Source organism: Aythya marila (assembly GCF_965140915.1).
Source record: "Aythya marila genome assembly, chromosome: 2".
Lineage (NCBI taxonomy): Eukaryota > Metazoa > Chordata > Aves > Anseriformes > Anatidae > Aythya > Aythya marila.
Genome location: NC_139043.1, coordinates 153,377,279 through 153,393,686, shown reverse-complemented (window position 1 = coordinate 153,393,686; position 16,408 = coordinate 153,377,279). Strand labels below are relative to the sequence as shown.

At 46.6% G+C, this 16,408-nt stretch overlaps 1 protein-coding gene across 8 annotated transcripts in view; it reads left to right on the top strand.

The window, feature by feature from the left end:
• Nucleotides 1-16,408, top strand: part of SLC45A4 (solute carrier family 45 member 4) — a 50,209-nt gene that overhangs the window by 18,643 nt on the left and 15,158 nt on the right. For 6 of the 8 annotated variants that reach the window (XM_082755048.1, XM_082755045.1, XM_082755046.1 and 3 more), the window contains one exon: nucleotides 4,207-4,837. In XM_082755048.1, the coding sequence (XP_082611174.1) occupies nucleotides 4,594-4,837 (244 nt within the window). In that variant the 5' untranslated portion in view covers nucleotides 4,207-4,593. Of the gene's footprint in view, nucleotides 1-53; nucleotides 760-851; nucleotides 1,173-4,206; nucleotides 4,838-16,408 lie in introns of those variants that run through there. The other 2 variants (XM_082755052.1, XM_082755049.1) reach the window with 2 other exon arrangements.

The window sequence follows — 16,408 nt, the reverse complement described above, 5'->3', positions numbered from 1 at the left end:
GTGGGGTGTGCTCCTTGAAGAAGTGAAGGAGGGTAACATGCAAGATCCTGGAAGGAAGGCAGGCTTCTTTTGTTAGACTGGCAGCTCCTGGACTCTTTTTTGAGTCAAACAATTGGATATTTTGTGAAATACGCTTGCTTGGTTTTTTGTTGTTCGTGATTTTTAACTGTTTTCCCTGTGAAATTAGTGAAGAACGAGGGAAAGGCAGGGGCGTTGGTATGCAAGGATGGCTCAAGGCATCTCCATCCTTTGCTCCAGCATCGAGTAGATGAAACTTCACAAACTGCAGAGTCTTTGAGATAGGACAAGTGCTACATCACTCGAAAACAAGGCCCGGGTGGCAAAGAGAGTGCGTGTGATCACCTGAAGTGTGCTGCGTGCATTGTAGCTTCATTAAGGTCGCAGGCTCTGGCACTGGCTCAGAATATCCCCTTGCTCGTCGAACAGTACATTCCTACTCCTTGTGAGCCAGAGCTATCTGGGAACATGTATTAAAAATAGTTCAGTCTTAAAAGATTGGGGCGGGACCGCTGCTAACCCCCCTTTATGCTCTATTTTGGGACCGCTGGGTGTAGTGCCCATCACCTGATCTCCAGACCACGGTGTCAGGGATGTGAAAACACTGCTGCTCGACCTCGGAGCCCTCAGCAAGGCTGGGAAATGTGAGAGAAGTCGTTTGACTCATGCCTGGACGGGAGAGAGCACAGATTTATCAGATTAGAAGAGAGCTGAGCAGCTTTTGTAAACTTTTGCTCGCAGGTTAGTCTTCTGAGTTGCCTTTGAGGTGTCAGCCTCCCCTTTTTTGTTTGTACCATGTGCAGCGGGGCCAGAGGTCAAAGTAAAAGCCTGCAGGCAGGTTGGAGAAGAGCTGGTGTCATCAAATCTCCTCCAATATACGTTTTACAAGCGTGCATATTTCTGCACTGAAGCTCCTGCTCCTACCCCTCCTCCATACAGTGCCCGACGTTAACCCCTTTGTCAGGCCGAGACACTTTGTTCTACTTTCTCATTCTTTGTGAGTCATCAAAACGCCTCTTAAAGCGTTGGGGAAAGTACACTGAGAGTGCGTGGCAGATGGGGTACGCGGTCTCGTCCTCCTAAGGCACATTTTGAAGTGAGTTTGGGTGCTGCGTGGCCTGATGTTCCTGCCCTGCTTGAGTGATAGGTAAAAGGTAAGCCTAATTCATCACTTGGCTTTATTTTTAACCTTTTTCTAATTTATTTTTAGAAAGGAAAACAGCACAGGCCTGTTTTTTTCCCTATAAAATGAAGCCTTTGAACCTCAGGAGGAAAAGGAGTTTGCTGTATTACAAATTCCCATTGATATTCAAAACTACAATCTAAACTATGCTGTCAATTAAATTTTGGCTTTACTGGCTGACAAAGGTGAAAACAAAACAATATTTGTGCTAGATGCATCCATGGCAGTGTGCCCTCTTTGCTGTTTTAATCCAGCTCCTCTTTAGATGCCATTTAATTTGGATGCGGAGCCCTTTGCTACGTAAAAGCTTCCGTAATATTTCCTTCCAGCAGGTAAATGAATTTGCCTGCCTTTTTGATAAGAACACCGCCGTTCAAACCTGCCAAATGCAAAACAAGCTTGGGAAAAGAATCAGCCTGTAAGATGAGCCTGAACACAGCCTCCAGGGCTTACCAAAGGACTGGAAGACCTTCCTGAGAGGCTCTTGCCCTCCAGCTCGTGTGCTAGACGTGTGCTTGGAGCCAGATGAAAGTGCCACTCCCCACAAAATTGGCACAACGGGCCAGCAATTCGCTGCTGCTTGAGATAAAACCCGCACGTTGTGCCTCCCCCTGTCGCACTTGAAGACTGCAACCGCTTTTTCTGGCGTGTTTAAAATCTCCTGCTCTTTTTATCCGGGTCAATTACAGCTTCAAAGTCTGCCTCCATCCATCATCCGTTGTTCCTGTCAGTTATCCGACTGCTCCCCGGCTTCGAGCAGAACTTCTCCAGCCCTCCCTGAAGAGCTGAAATCTCACATCTCCTCTTTTGTCCTCCCTTTTCCCATCCTGGTGACAAATCCTCCCAGCCTGCTGCCAGCCTGCTTGCGTATTCAGGCAGCCCCAGTGCATCATAAAATGCTCTTCCTGCCTTGAAACTACCTTATAAAAGAGGTGTTTGGGGGAAACTGAGTCAAATCCCTCCCGGACAGTGACATGAGGAGCCATTGAGCCTAAGGCTTTAAAGCCTTGTAGTACAGGAGCCTTATCAGTCACCTCAGCCTGTAATACGACGTGCTCGTTCGGAGAGATTTCCAAGTAGTAAGAGCTGATACGTAAACTTATTAAATTCTGCTGAATGCAGTTTTGCCTGCCTGCCAGCAATTAAACGTTTTATTACTGTAATTAAAATAATAGCTTCTACCCTGCAACCTGTGCTCTCTAGGTTTTATTCACCCGGGCCTTCTGTTACGATAAGCGTACGTGTTCTGTGCTCGTGTTTTGGTGGCGGAGCTGTTTGGGGTGTTGTTGGTGGTGTTTTTATTACACGGTGCTTAATTTCATATTTCTGATAAACTAATCGCTGTTCGAGGAGCGAGTCTGAAACCTCAGACACTAGAGCAAGGTAAGAGACTGCCATCCCTTTCCTTCCTGCTGCAAGCTCAACACACTGCTAATTAGTGGGCAAATGAGCTCTGCCACACGAAGAACGTGGCAAATCCAAACACTGATGGGAAGAAAATGCTTTATGGAAACAGCTTACGAAGAACTTGGAACAAGTTCCTGTGTTTGTCGTGATTCGGCGACCCTGGGCACTGCAGCTCAGCTCCTCCTTTTCGTACCGAATGGGTGAAGAAATGCTTTCTTGAGCCCTTTTTGTCGTGAAGGATTTATTACTTATAGATTAAAACTTTGGTACTTAAAACTTAAGTAAAATAGCTTACAACCCCTAGTTATTTTAACTTCCCTTGCATGATTTGACTAGCTCAGAAGGAAATGATGGGAGTAAGTTGTTACCAAGGTGGCCGAAACTGAAACTTCAAGTCATTTGGGGAAGTCTGGGAGGAGAAAAAAACCCAGACCAAAAAAAAAGGATGCTTTTGGCTGGAAGAAGAGAAGCACTCAGGACGTTCCCTTGCTGCACACGTAGAGCAGGGTGTTGGGGTCACGTGGAAGCAGAGTTGCTGACGTGCTGCTTTAAACCCCAGACGTGTCATCTTTTTCTTAGGGCTGACTTGTAGGTATGGTGCCTAATGGTCTGATTTACCCTACAGCCCACAAAGAGGTTTTGTAGGCGCAGCCGAAAGGGCTGGGGACTTGTTGGGGTCTGGCAGCGTGGGACCATACCCCTTGAGGGTTTGTCCTGGGATAAGACTCCTTCTAAAATGCTTTTTCATCCTCCTGAGTGAATATTTGGTTGACGTGGGACTGTATTTATGGCTGCTTTGACTTCGTCTGCGGCACAGAGGAAGGGGAAGGACAGGAGAAGCCCGTCTTACCTGGCAGGGATAGATTTCACAAATAATGTACAGTGCACCAGCAATGTGTATTGCACCATTATCTCATTAAATTCACAAGCCTCGTAGGATATGAGACTAAAACACTCAGGTGTGTGCAGAAAGTGGAGATGGATGCCCATGCCATATAGATCTCGTTAAAACTTCAAATATTTTAATGCCAGTCTTCAGAATTACGTGCCTGATAGCTTCTTTCTGCTTGTGTTTGCACGGTGATGAATTCCTCTGTCAAGCCATGCACTCGATTTGCTAGTGCTAGGGAAGCTCAGGGGAGCTGTGGGCTCTCAGATGTTCCTGCAGAAGTAGCTGGCAACTTCCAAAAGTCCGACCTGGGCTGTCGGTGAGTAAATGGCAGGCGATGAATCACCTTCCTGGCATAGTGCTGGAATATCCCACGCTGTTTTGGGGATGGAACCTGCCTCACATTTCCCAGAATCTGTTAGCCTGGTGCTGGCTGTGCTCAGGGTCTCAGGCACTGCTGCGTATTCTTCGGTGGCTTCGTCTAGGATGAATTCAGGAGCTCAGATAAGCATCGGTTAACGGGAGGAGCTGCCTTTCACTGGCAAGTCCAGGGGTAGGAGGGATCGTGGAATAAAAGACCCTACAGGAGGCAGGGACAATGGAAAGCATTAAGCAGGAAATAGGGTATATGGTTAAAGGGGGGGGGGGCACACAATATCCTGAAAAAAAAATGCTATTGAAATTTTTAAATGCCTGCTTCTTGTTGCAGATTAATCAGCCGCTCGATGGGGATTAACAGTGGAGCACCTCTTTGTGTCGCCTTTCCACCTCTCTGTAGCAAGAAGAACAACTTCAGCACTTCTTCAATAATAATTATGAAACTGGTATTAACTGAATGGCAATTATGGATTTTTAACTCTAACTCTCAGTAAACCAGCAAGCCATATGTTGAAATTCCTACCAAATAGCTTTTCGTCCTTGATGTCTCGTACCTGTACAAGAAGTTGCAAGATTCCTGTTTGTACAAGAGGAATATAAGCGTTTACTTGCCTGAGGAACAGAAGCTGAACGAGAAGACACCCTGACTTGTTTGTGGAGTTATGGTAGTATTATTTATATAGATATAACAAAGAGAGATATATATATATATATTTTTATGGTAATGAAAATGGCTCCCCAGAATGCTGACTCGGAATCTATGCAAGTTCAAGACCTACCTGTGGCCCAGCTTCAGAAAGCAGAATCCAAGGAGAACGAAAGCAGAGAGGAGACCATTAGCGAAGGGTCCATAGACCGGATCCCCATCCGCCTGTGGGTGATGCACGGCGCAGTCATGTTTGGCAGGGAATTTTGTTACGCCATGGAGACGGCTTTGGTAACGCCGGTGTTGTTACAGATCGGTGAGTCTCGCTTCTCTTCATCAAAACTTTACGCCTAAATTTTCATTGATGTCAGAGGAAAAGGGGAGTGGGAGCCGATAACTTCAAAATGCAGATGGTAAAAAAAAATGGGTTACGTGTTTTTTTTAATTCTTAATTGTGTGACTGTTTAAGTGGGGAGGATTTCTGTCTGCATTCACCTTGTCTACTATTGCTTTGCTCCATTTAACCCGGTGTAAGTTTTGAGTTCACATTTAAAACCACCAATCTCAAAAGCTTCAAAAATTCTGTGTTAAAAGGTAGGTATCCTTCAAACCAGAAACTTCAGGCTATAAAAGACTGCAGTGAAGCTTTTTCATTTATGAAGAAATGCTTCAGGTTACAGTACTTCAGAACAACTAGATGTTTAATTTAGCTTTTCCAGCTCTTAATGTAATGTGACATTCATTTCAAACCACTAGTGAGTGTTGCGTTATATGGTTAATGTGCTTGGTTTATGATTAAATACACAAATGCTCTCGATAAACCCTGATACAAATAGCTCTAGAAAAAATGAGGGAGAAAGGGGAATTGGAATAGGAGCAGGTTATGGTAAATTTTGTGGTGAGTGCTCTAATTAGGTTTCCAATAAACTGCTTGCAGTATTAACGATATCTGGTTTTACCTTATCAAATTCAGAAAATCATGTTCCTCTATCAGATACCTGAAAATATTCCATGAAAGTGAATGGAGACGCTGCAGCGAGCATGGCTCCGCGTGAATAAATCAATATTTTGTGTACACTGTGTAAGCGTGTATGCAACACAGGCGTGTTACCTCTTTGCTAATGTTTGCTTTGGCTTATACAAGCAGTCGTGCCTTACAGCACGCTCGCTTGTGGCCAAACAGCAGCACCCAGCCAAGTCCCTAAATGCCGTGCGATGAACATTTTACAACACTGCTGAAAAAATTCAAGGCTAACCTTTGAAATGAAGCATTCCTATTTCCTTTAATATGACCAAAGTGCATCAGAGATTGAACGTGCGAGCGTGCGGTGGACAAATTCCTTCCTCCTTGAAGCTATAAAATCGTGTTTTCAGATGAAATTACTGCTGGGTTTGCTTTATATTAACAGATGGGTCTATAACAGGTACAAGAGCCACGAGAGACCCTGAGGGGTCATTCCTCCTCCGAGCTTTCCTGAAAATGTTCATTCTCAGAGCTCATCAGGTGCCCTCTTTGGATGTATTATTGACGTAGTTAAAATAGATTATAAAAGTATTATAATGTATTATTGATATACATTATATGTGCTATAAATATGTTCAATTCCTCTGAATAGGAGCTGTCTGCTCAAGCCAACTGGCTGAATAAAACACACGCAAGGTTCATCTAGGAATATTTACAGTGGCTGTAACTTCTTTCAGGATTTAGGGGGTTTTGGATAACCTCAAGATTCAGAGATTCAAAATATTTAAATTGTATTAGGAGATCAGATTTAGTTACTGTCTACCATGACTACAAAATACTTGCATCCTGCTCTGCATGGAGAAGACCTCCACTTTTATAAGTGACCTGTACTTCTTTTTTTGTTGTTTGTGCTGGCCCTTGGGTGTTTAAATGCATAGCTGGCTGAGCTGCCTTTACCTTCCCAAACGATTAAGGTCAGACAGCATAAACAAACCATCCTCTTAATTACTGATCACTCTCCTGGTTTACAGGTCTTTTGTGAGCTCTTCTGGCAGATCTGTTTCCTCCAGATAATTGAAAAATCTCTCTTCCCTTCCTTCCCTAGCACCAGTGATCACCAGAACATTGGGATTCGGGGGAGGGGAACGGAAGAAAAGAGCTCTAATTTCTAGAAAAGCTGGCAAATGGGGATGCAGTGGTAATGTTGAGTGTAGTATAGATGAGAAGTGGAGGTCACTGGTTAAATATGAGAGCATTTGGGGAATTGAAATTCTCGGTGCTCTTGCTCGTGTTCTCTTGGCAGAGCACTAAACATGGCTGGATGCACTGAAGGGTTAAGTTATTCACAGGTGACTTCTCTCCTGGTTTGTAATTACCTCTTACATGCTTCTGTTTACCTTTATCAACCTCAACATCTGTCTGCCTCAATATTTCTGCCTCGGTGGAAGGGGCTGCACGGAGCTGTTTTAGTGCTGTAATATTCCCTCTGCTTCTTGTTCTGGCGAAAGCAGCGTTCGGTTCTTTGCTCCCTGAGATCCCTCCGGCTTCAGAAACTTTCCAAGAGGGGGCAGCTGGAGAAGCGTGGCAATGCAAGCAATGAAAAGAAAACAAAATCACTCCAAATAAACCGAAAAACCAGAAGCCTTTTGGATGTGCAGGGCAGACTCCTCCTCACAGCCGTACATTAAATCTGAAGCTTTCTGGTTTGTACTCACGTTCCTCATCTCAAAGAAAATCTTTGCTCCCCGAAACGCTCTGAGATTCTTATCTGATGCCTCGGTTAAAACCTTAGATGTGTTAGCACAGTGCTAGACGCTTTGTGCTTGCAGATATTTGACTTCCCGAGCTGTTTGTGTACCCTAAATCAGAGGTGTAGCTACCACCTGGCTGATCCTAACCACCCGGAGACTTCAGGTACTCCCTTGGTGCAGTCCCTTTCCAGTTCAGCCCTGCTTGGGTTATCAGCACGTTTAAATTCCAACAAGTCCTCAATCCCTTACAAAAGAACCAGAAGTGGGAGCTGCTGGACTCGAAGGAGCGAATTCGAAAGCTCTGGAAGTCTCTGAGTGCTGTACGCCTGCCAAAATACGTGCAGATTTGTGACTTTAATCTTTGCCTTTATTGCTGTGCTTAGATAGATGGATGTTACGTTGCCTCTTCAGCAACGCAGCTACAAATTGGTGGCAGTCTTGTCATAAACGGGTTTTAGTAGCTTAGCAACAGGAACAAGACAAATGCATCTCCTTGGGTGTTTTTATTCTAACGTGTTCTTTGATTCCCAGCTATCTGCAGCTCAGGAGTTCAAAATTAAGCAGATAACTTGTTGAGGATAATTTGGAGGACACAGAGCTACGCCTGGTAGGAGAATTGGCAGGCTGACTCCAGATGAAATGATACTAGGTGGCACTTCTGTAAGTTTTAACCTCTAAAAACCTTCGTTAACCTTTTTTTGGAGGCCCACTGAGGCAGCAGTTCTCCCGACAAGTGTTAAAACATCACAAAAAAGCAAGTGGCGGCTCCTTCAGCACGCTGGGTTTGGTCATTCAGGTCAGTCCAAGGTGGTTTTGGAGGAGCTGGAGGATTTTGTGTTACAATTTAGCATGTTCTCTGCATTAACCCTGACTGACACCAGCTACTGTCGGCTTCCTCTGCCACGTTACCATATTATAAATTCCATAAGAGCACGAGAAGGCTTTGTCTTCTGAAACATCTGTTCTGCAATGCTGTTATCTGTGAGAGGGAATTAAAATCCCTGCTATTAACGAGGGAAGAAAATACAATGTCACTTGGAAACCTGGCTTCTAAGCATTACATCTCCAAATTCATAATAGTTCGGGGAAAATTTGGATGGGATTGGGAAAGGGTTTTGCAAGGGATTTGATGTGAATCAAGGTGAGGAGAAGGTAAGGATGGGTCTGGCATAAAAACTTGGAAAAATCTGTATTTTGGGGCTTGGGGTGGCTCCTACCTTCGGGAGGATTTGCCTTGCGACAAGTGAATAGAGGTGATGCAAACACAGAGTGTAAATTTCATATTTAATACGCTGAAAGCTTCGCCAACCCTTTCCTGTTGCTTCAAAGGCTCTTTCCCGTGCTGTTGAGTGTTTTATGAATAGTTAATAGGCAGAGAAGTGACTGTCAGCACCAGAGCTGTTCCTCATTCCCCTGCGTGAATTATTAAGGGGATTACACCAGTGCTTGAGGAAGAAACAATGTGCATTTACATCCAGAAAAACACAAACACGCCTCGCTTACCTTTACGGCACCACTTAAATCTAGGGGTGTTTCTCTGCAAATTAGGTTTGGTTTGCTTTATAATTTCAATAATTTCTCCCATTCTGTGCTCTCGCACCAGCAGAAGACTGTCCTTGCTGCTGTCTCACACATGTGGGATAGCTGTCTGGGGCTTTGGGCTGTGGGTTCGCAGCGAAATTTCCTTCTCAGCTCTTATGACTAAGTGCTTTATCAGCCCGAAGCTCAGCAGAGCGTGCTCGGAGGGTCTTGAAACGGAGCTCACGTGGGCTTGCCAGGATGGGAAAAGTGCGTTAAGCAAGAATAGAAATTGCTGATCCTGAGAAATCTCAACGTGGTGGCCGAGAAGTGTCTGGCCTAAGCAGATTTAATACTCCGGGGTGAACTTTTAGCATGAAGTAGCTGGTCTCCCCCTTGAAATTCAGCGTTGATACCTGCCTGAGAAGAATGCGGGTAGGTAAAGAGGAGATTATGGGGACGTATTTAGAAACCAAGCATGAAGTGTTAAAGATAAGTCAGCCCGTAGGTATGGCTCTTCAAAGGAATTAAAGTATCAGTTGCTGACTCAATTCAGTGTGGAAGGGGATAGTCTTCCACGGCTCAGCCTGAGATCAAAGGCAAGCTAAAAACCTTAAAGACCTGGGGGGGGGGAGAGGGAAACAAAGGGATTGGATGAGCTTTTAGAGGCTGCCTATAATTCAAGGGAAAAAGGGCTGACTGGCTGGAAAAACTCAGCTGGAGGAGCCTCTTCAACATAAAAGCAGCACTGGCTGTTTATTTCAGCTCAGCTCTCCTCTGGCAGAGAATTATTTTAAGGACATAAAGGATATACATTCATACAAATCTGTGTCTTCCCATTTCCCTTACCAGGAAGAAACTGTCCTAGTTGCCCTTTCACCCCCAAGTGAATTTTTTTCTAAATTCCAGCTGCATCTGAGCTCCTGGGCGTAGTTGCGTGTGATGCTGAGGATCTGAATTCTGCCTTGGAAGAGTTAATGGCTTGAGAGCTGACCTGGGGGACTGTACCACAGCTGACCTCAGGGCAGGAATTGAATTTACAGTGGCTCCAGAAAACTCAGACCAGTAAAGGCTTAATTGAATACACTTCCCAGCCGTGGTAGCTTTGAGGATAGCGTCTTAAAGATCACGTAAAGCTTGAATTCAGATCTCAAACAGTGGAAAGGATAAAACAGCAAATGCTGTGCCTTTGAGGCTGACTGCCCTATAAAACCTCCCACCCATCATTTGTTGGTTATTGACTAATTTTATGCCCGCTAAGGGGTTGTGTAATTCTAATTTTACTGTACTTTAAACCAAAAATCAAGTCAATGAGGCTTTCGTATCACTTTTCTCTGACATAAAACACCTCTTGGCTTGGAATCAGCAGCAGCACAGTTTTTGAACACGTTGTCTTCAGGAGAAGGTTTGGTTAGGGATTCATTTAGTGTGTGAGGAGCCATACAGCACATGCAAGAAGCAGATCTGAGAACTGTGGGAAGGTAGAGAAATCACAACGTGCAAGACGAAGCAAATTGCAGGACAACGCACGCTGTCAGCTCTCCTGAGAGGATGGAGATTTAAAAGCAGTTCTGAATTTTGTTGCCATTTCTGTTCTTCAAACCCAATTTATCCTGACACTTCAGGCTGTGTGTTGTGGGAAGGGCTCAAGGCCTCCAAAAATGATCACCCCTGACAAAGGGAATGGATATTTCCTTTCCTAAACCTCTCCAGCTCCCAGCAGGTGCAGCAAAGCAGCAGAGATAAGGACCAGCTAACGCCACCACGAAAACCCAGCAGGTTATGGGACTACACTGAAGTGTAAGCAGATTTTTGGGGGTTTAATTAGAAAATATTGGGTGAAATTCAGTTTTCTTTCAGTCTTTTGTCACTGTGCATCTTATGTTGGGTTGTTTTGGAGTTCTTCCCTGCCACCCATCGTGTTGGTGCAGGTGAGATGTGCGCTGAAATCAAGTGGTTTTACCCTCGCTGCCTCAGCCTTTCCTCTTAGCCTGCCTTCTGCCCACGTTTGCTGTCAGCCAAACTTGCCAAAACCCTCAGCTTTTTGTACTTCTGTCCAAACACGCTCCAGGAGGTGAGGGGAAGCCTCACTTAAATCTCAAATCGAGGGGCTCCTGTTCAACGTGGGTTGTGAAACAGGGCGTGGAAAGGGGAAAGGCTGCGTGCTCCTTAACGAACAGGAGGCTTAATTTTCAAGGAAAGAAAACGAAGGCCACTTTTGAAATGAAAAGAATGTCAGCGGGTCGCTGCCAAATCACAGAACGCTTTCATAAAGCTCGCTGCAAGGGGATTGTCAGAGCTGCAGCCCCTTAAGCCTCTATTCTGCGCCGGGTCTCCTGTGTGCTTGTTGCAACAGCGTTTCTGCTGCCATGCGCCCTCTGGGACTGCCTTTAAATCGGCCTTTTTTAACCAAACAGCAGTGGAGAAGGGTTCAGATACGCTTCCTGCAGGCCGTTCTGCAAGAAATTGTTGGGGAATTCGGAGCTGCTGATTGTTCGGTGATGAAACTGGAAACGAGTCCGTTTAATTCAACGCGGAAAAAGCAAATCACAGCTTTTGTTTCCGTGGGCTTGGAGAACCCCCCGATAGCTCCTGTCCCTCCATAATCATATTCCCTTCTGAAGTCTGAAGGTGAGGTGTTGTAACTGGCTGTGCTGTCACTGTAGCATCTGTCTCACCTGTCCTGGCTCTGGATCCTGCTTTCTGGCAGAGATCCTACTCTGGATCCCAATTTCTGGCCTCTCTGGCTCGAGTGACAAACCGAGCTGGACCCTTTTCTGCGTGTTCTTGTGTATGGGCTTGTTTGGAAACGTGAATTTCCTCCTTTTATCACTTGTCCTGCCCCGTAAACAATGGGCTTTCAAAAATTCACTCTATCAGAATGGAGCCCAGCACCCCCCCAGCCAGGATAATTGGCAAATTCCAAAAATATCCTGCTGGCTCTAACTGAGCTCTGGGTCTGGAGGTGTAAATGTTATACGAGGTGTTCAGCACCTCCTATAAATGTTGTATCTGGCCACTTCCAGCATTTTTTTTTTATGTCTTTGCAGAGTGGAGATCAAGTCCACACACTTCAGAGCTTACATAGCTGGCCAGAAAACTGGTGTGAAATTAAATATTTTAAAATCAGCGTTAAATGGGGATGCTCCAGGAGGAACCTAAAGGCAACAAAACTCCCCCGGTACTCAGACAGATGATTTTTTAGGGGCAGGGACGGGTCGTTGCGGGATCTGCTGTGTTTTCCTTGCCTGATTTGGGAAGCCAGGCGGCGCAGCTCGCCCAGCCAGGCATTTTCTGGCAGGGAAGAGTCATTACAGGCATACCTGCTGCCTGACATGGGCTGCATCAGGTGACTGCAAAGTGGTTGTTTATCCTGCTCCGCTACCGATCAGACAAACCCCATAACGATGGGCTGCCCCTGCAGCCTCAAAAACATCTCATCTTGTGTTTTATTCCAAGGTAGGCACACAAATGAAGAGCAGACACGCTGGGCTCTGCTCCTGCTTTCCCCCCTTGAGTTATTTTTCCGTGAAACCTGACAAAAACAGGCTTTTGGGATCAGTTTATCACCTCTGTAGTTGTTCTGTACTATATCTGCCTTTTTAGAAAAAAAAACAAACATTTATTTAAAGGGTTTAGGGGATCACTTAGGGGATATATTCCTCGTATTATTGCTGCTGAAGCAGTGCATGGGGGGGCTTTAAAGATACTCGGGGCAGAAGAAAACAAGATGTAATCGGTTAAAAAAGCTGAGGGTGGCTCTTCCTCTGTAATTGAATTAAGAGCATTTTAATAATTGATCCCTGCTTCACTTTTGAAAACATGAAATAACCTCAGGGGAGTCCTGAGGACTTCAGGAAGGGCAGGAGGCTGGAAGAACAGCGGCCAGAACACAAAGGTTACACCAGATACCTGCAGTGTTTGGTACCTCTCGTGTTTCCTTGGCTCTAGGGCAGTGACTGAAGGAGCTGCCCACGTAGCTTGAGGCCCTTACGAGGACCACACGGACGTGATCCCAGCTGAAATGCGGAGAGAACCGCCTGGCCAGGTGCTCGGGGGGGTGTCAGGCCAAAAGCCACCTTCCTGAGTCACTTTTCCAAGCGTGTAGCCTAAAAAGCAGGCTGGTTTTCCTCCATGTGCAAAGGCAAGCTGGTTTTTGCTACCTTACCCTGCAGGATTTGGGATGTCCTGGCCACGTTCTTCACCTTACCATGGCTCGATTTTTTATCTTAATCATGCTTCTGCCTCCTGTCAGGTTGGGTAAGAGCAGAGCAGAAGGGCAGCCAAGGTTTCCCCTAGACAAAAACCCCATGGGGCAGCTGCTGGGCTGCCTCCACCCCGCTACCAGCAGCCCCGTGGCCGGCAGCTCCCCATTAAGCAATCCAAATCTGGTTGGAAAATTGCCCTTAATCATCAACCAGATTTTTAGGGGGCCGTCCCCGGGTGGCACAGAGCTTTCAGAGTTAACACTTGAGGTTTGGCGCTGCGTGGAGGGGAAAAAATAGGGGTTTTGAACACCGCTTTGGGGTTAGATTTGGTACAGAGGCTGCGTAGATGGTCACATCCCAGGGTATTAATGCCTTAATCACGGCAACAAAAGCTCCACTGTGGGTAGCAGAGCACGTAATGAAGGATTTTATGTCGTGCACGTAAATCTGTTGGGTTTGGGGGATTGTGCAGTGCGTTGGAGCTGAAGCGAGCGCCCTCGTTTATAAACTTGCCGATTATTTCCGAGGCAGTGACGGGAAATTATCGAGCCCGGGACAAACTGGGCTGCTGCGTGCCTGCAGGCAGAATAAACATGGTGACGTTGTGGAGCTGGCCTTGGGTGCTCCCACGGGTACGTAAGGGATAATTGGGTGCAACTCCATCTCGCAGGCACTAGAGGAAGTCCTCAACTTTTTTCCCCTCGATTTAAACCTCTCGGTTCCATCCCCAGACCTCCCCTTGGCTGGAAGCTGGAAGGCGGCGTTTTTATTGCTGCTGGTTCAGTCCTAAATACTGGTTAATGAGTGACAGAGGACGATGAGTTGACAACAAGTTGCCCAAGAGCCCAAAAAGATGGCACGGGTAATCTAGGAAACTGCAGTGAATCGGTTCCAGCCATGGATTTTTGCTATAATAAGAAAATTGACAACAGCAATTGATTCTTGGGTCTTTTGACCGAAGAATTTGAGCGTCTCACGTGTTTTGCCTCTCGTTTCTCCTCTTCAGCAGCAGTAGGGGTGGCTTGTGTTGGCACCTGGGTCTGTTGGACTCCCCCAGCTGCCAAAGAAGAGATGGGGAGGGCAGCAGCAGGAGGCTAAGACAGAAAATGGGAAAACCGAGACAGAAACTGGGAAAACGGGATGCTGAAATCCTTGAAGGGGCCTGGCACTTATTCCCTTAATCCTATTCTTCAGAAGTGTCATTTAACCCAACGGGGCTGCTGCTGGCGTGATCCTTTTAACATCCCTGCTAATTCTTTGCTCGTTTATCTCGGGCTAGACCCAGCTTTTCTCTGTAGCCTTGTCCTTACGGCACAGAGCAACTAAAGCAGGAATGTGAGTGCATTTCAGGGGCAGGAATCTGCTCTAAAAGTGTTTGGACCTCGTGGTGAGGAGCATGGGGGGTCCCTGCCCTGCGTTCAGGCCCCAGCCACATTTTCTGGTGGCTTTGGAGATCGTTCTCTATATTTTACCCTAGCGTAGCACTTCCTCAAAATACTGTGCCTTTTATATCCTCGTAATATCCCTTCTAATGATTTTTTCTCTCGGTTATCACTCCCTGACTGTTAATAACCCACCCAAACAGCAGCATCGTGCTTTAACCATCGCTCTCACAGCCCGCAGCTGATTCTCCCTTCTCACCTGGCCTCGCTTCGTGTCCCCAGGAGCAACCCCAAACCCTTCGGAGCCAAGGAGAGGGCGGACTTCATGCAGCTGGGCGATGCTTCGTGCTCCAGAAAAGTATGTTCAGAACGCAGAGCACACGTCCTGCTGCCCATAAGATGCACGTAACGTGCTGACAGCTCGAGAAAGCTGCAGACTAGGCAGAAAGGCTCGCGTTGGGCAGCCCCAAGAAGAATTTCGGGAGGGAAACTTTACCGGGGGAAGATCTACACCACGGTTTCGATACCCTTCCTGTTTTACATTCCGCTTATCGCCGCGGGTCATTTCAGAGACCCTGAGCAAACACAAGCTGCCTGACTGCTCGATATAGGCTGGGATCTTGGTGGAGAAAGCAAACAGCAATTAAAAAGCTCGTGGTGGCAGCTTTTTTCTGAGCTCTTCCACCTGCACGTGGAAGTTGAAGCGAGCCCTGTGGCCACACACACTGCCCACTGTAATTTTGCTCTGCTGGCAGCTCGCTGAGGGCACAAGACACCGAGACATCAGGGGTGCAAACCGGGGGCTTTCCTATCTCATACAACATCAGGCTGTGATCGCAAGGAGCTTTTCAAAGCAATTCCTTCTTAACAGCTTGTTTCAGTTTCTCAGGGGGATCCAAGCTCAGTGTTTGTATTTTAGAGGCTGGGGAGCAGACGTCAGCTTGCCTTTCTGAAATGCTCGCAGCCCTATTCCGAAACCCCTCATCTAGATTCTCCAAAATGCCTGAGTTTGCTCTGTTTTCTCCAAATCTGCCGCGACAAGACGAAGAGCAGATACCGAGGCTCCGACTCTTTCACAGCTTTTTTGACAAGCATTGATCCTGGCTGGCTGCGCGCTTTAAAAACGCAGCCGAAACAGAGCGGCTTGCGGAGGGAATGCATTTCAAACAGATCGATGCACGGTATTTTTAGCAGCACGCCGTGTTTTCCGGGGGGATGAAGCTGCAGCACACGAAGTATTTACGTGCAGGGCCCGACAGCTTCTCGTGGTAGCCCAGAAACTTGGACGGCGTTCGCCTTCGGCGCGTAAACAAGTCTCTAGGTGATGATTTCTGAGGAACGAAACCAGGCGCTCCGCATCCGATTCCCATATCAGATCGTATTGTTAAGCTTATAAAGACCTATTTTTCCCCCAATAGACCTTATCAAAACGAGGTTTTGAATAGAAGGCGCTGCATGGGACTTAATCTTTCTTCCACGGAGCCCGTGACCTCACGCAGCCCTCAGCCCGCTGGTGACACAGTGAGCATTTCCTGTGAACCGCGAGCGGTGCTGGTCCCACTATTGTTGGGCACTTTTTTTTGTGTCTGGGAAAAAACAAACCCTTATTTACTAGAAGCCAGTGTCCTGTTTGTTTGTAGCTGGCTGGGAAATGCCACATTACGAGGGTCTCAGTGGCTGCCGGCGCTGCTCACAGAAGCTGTTGTTGTGGTTTGCCCTTTTTCTCACTGATTTCTCTCAGACTTCGGAGGCCGACTTGTGACCTGCTCCGGATCCAGTTCACGGCACAAACGCTACCCTTGTTTATCCAATCTGCTTTTTCCCTCCTCGGTGTTTCCTCAGATTATAGCTGTCAGTAAAAAGCTAAATAATAATCCTGAGGTTATTATTCCTCCCCCCTTTCCCCCCCACCACCTCCCCGTGTCGCTCCTTTTCCAAGCTGGCGCACGGGCGAGCTGCTACCTGGCAGGGAGAACGCATCGGTGGAAAATTCCAGGCAAAATACAGGAACAGCATGGCACTGGGAATGGGATGCAGCTGCTTTGGACTTCGAGTCCTCCTGCA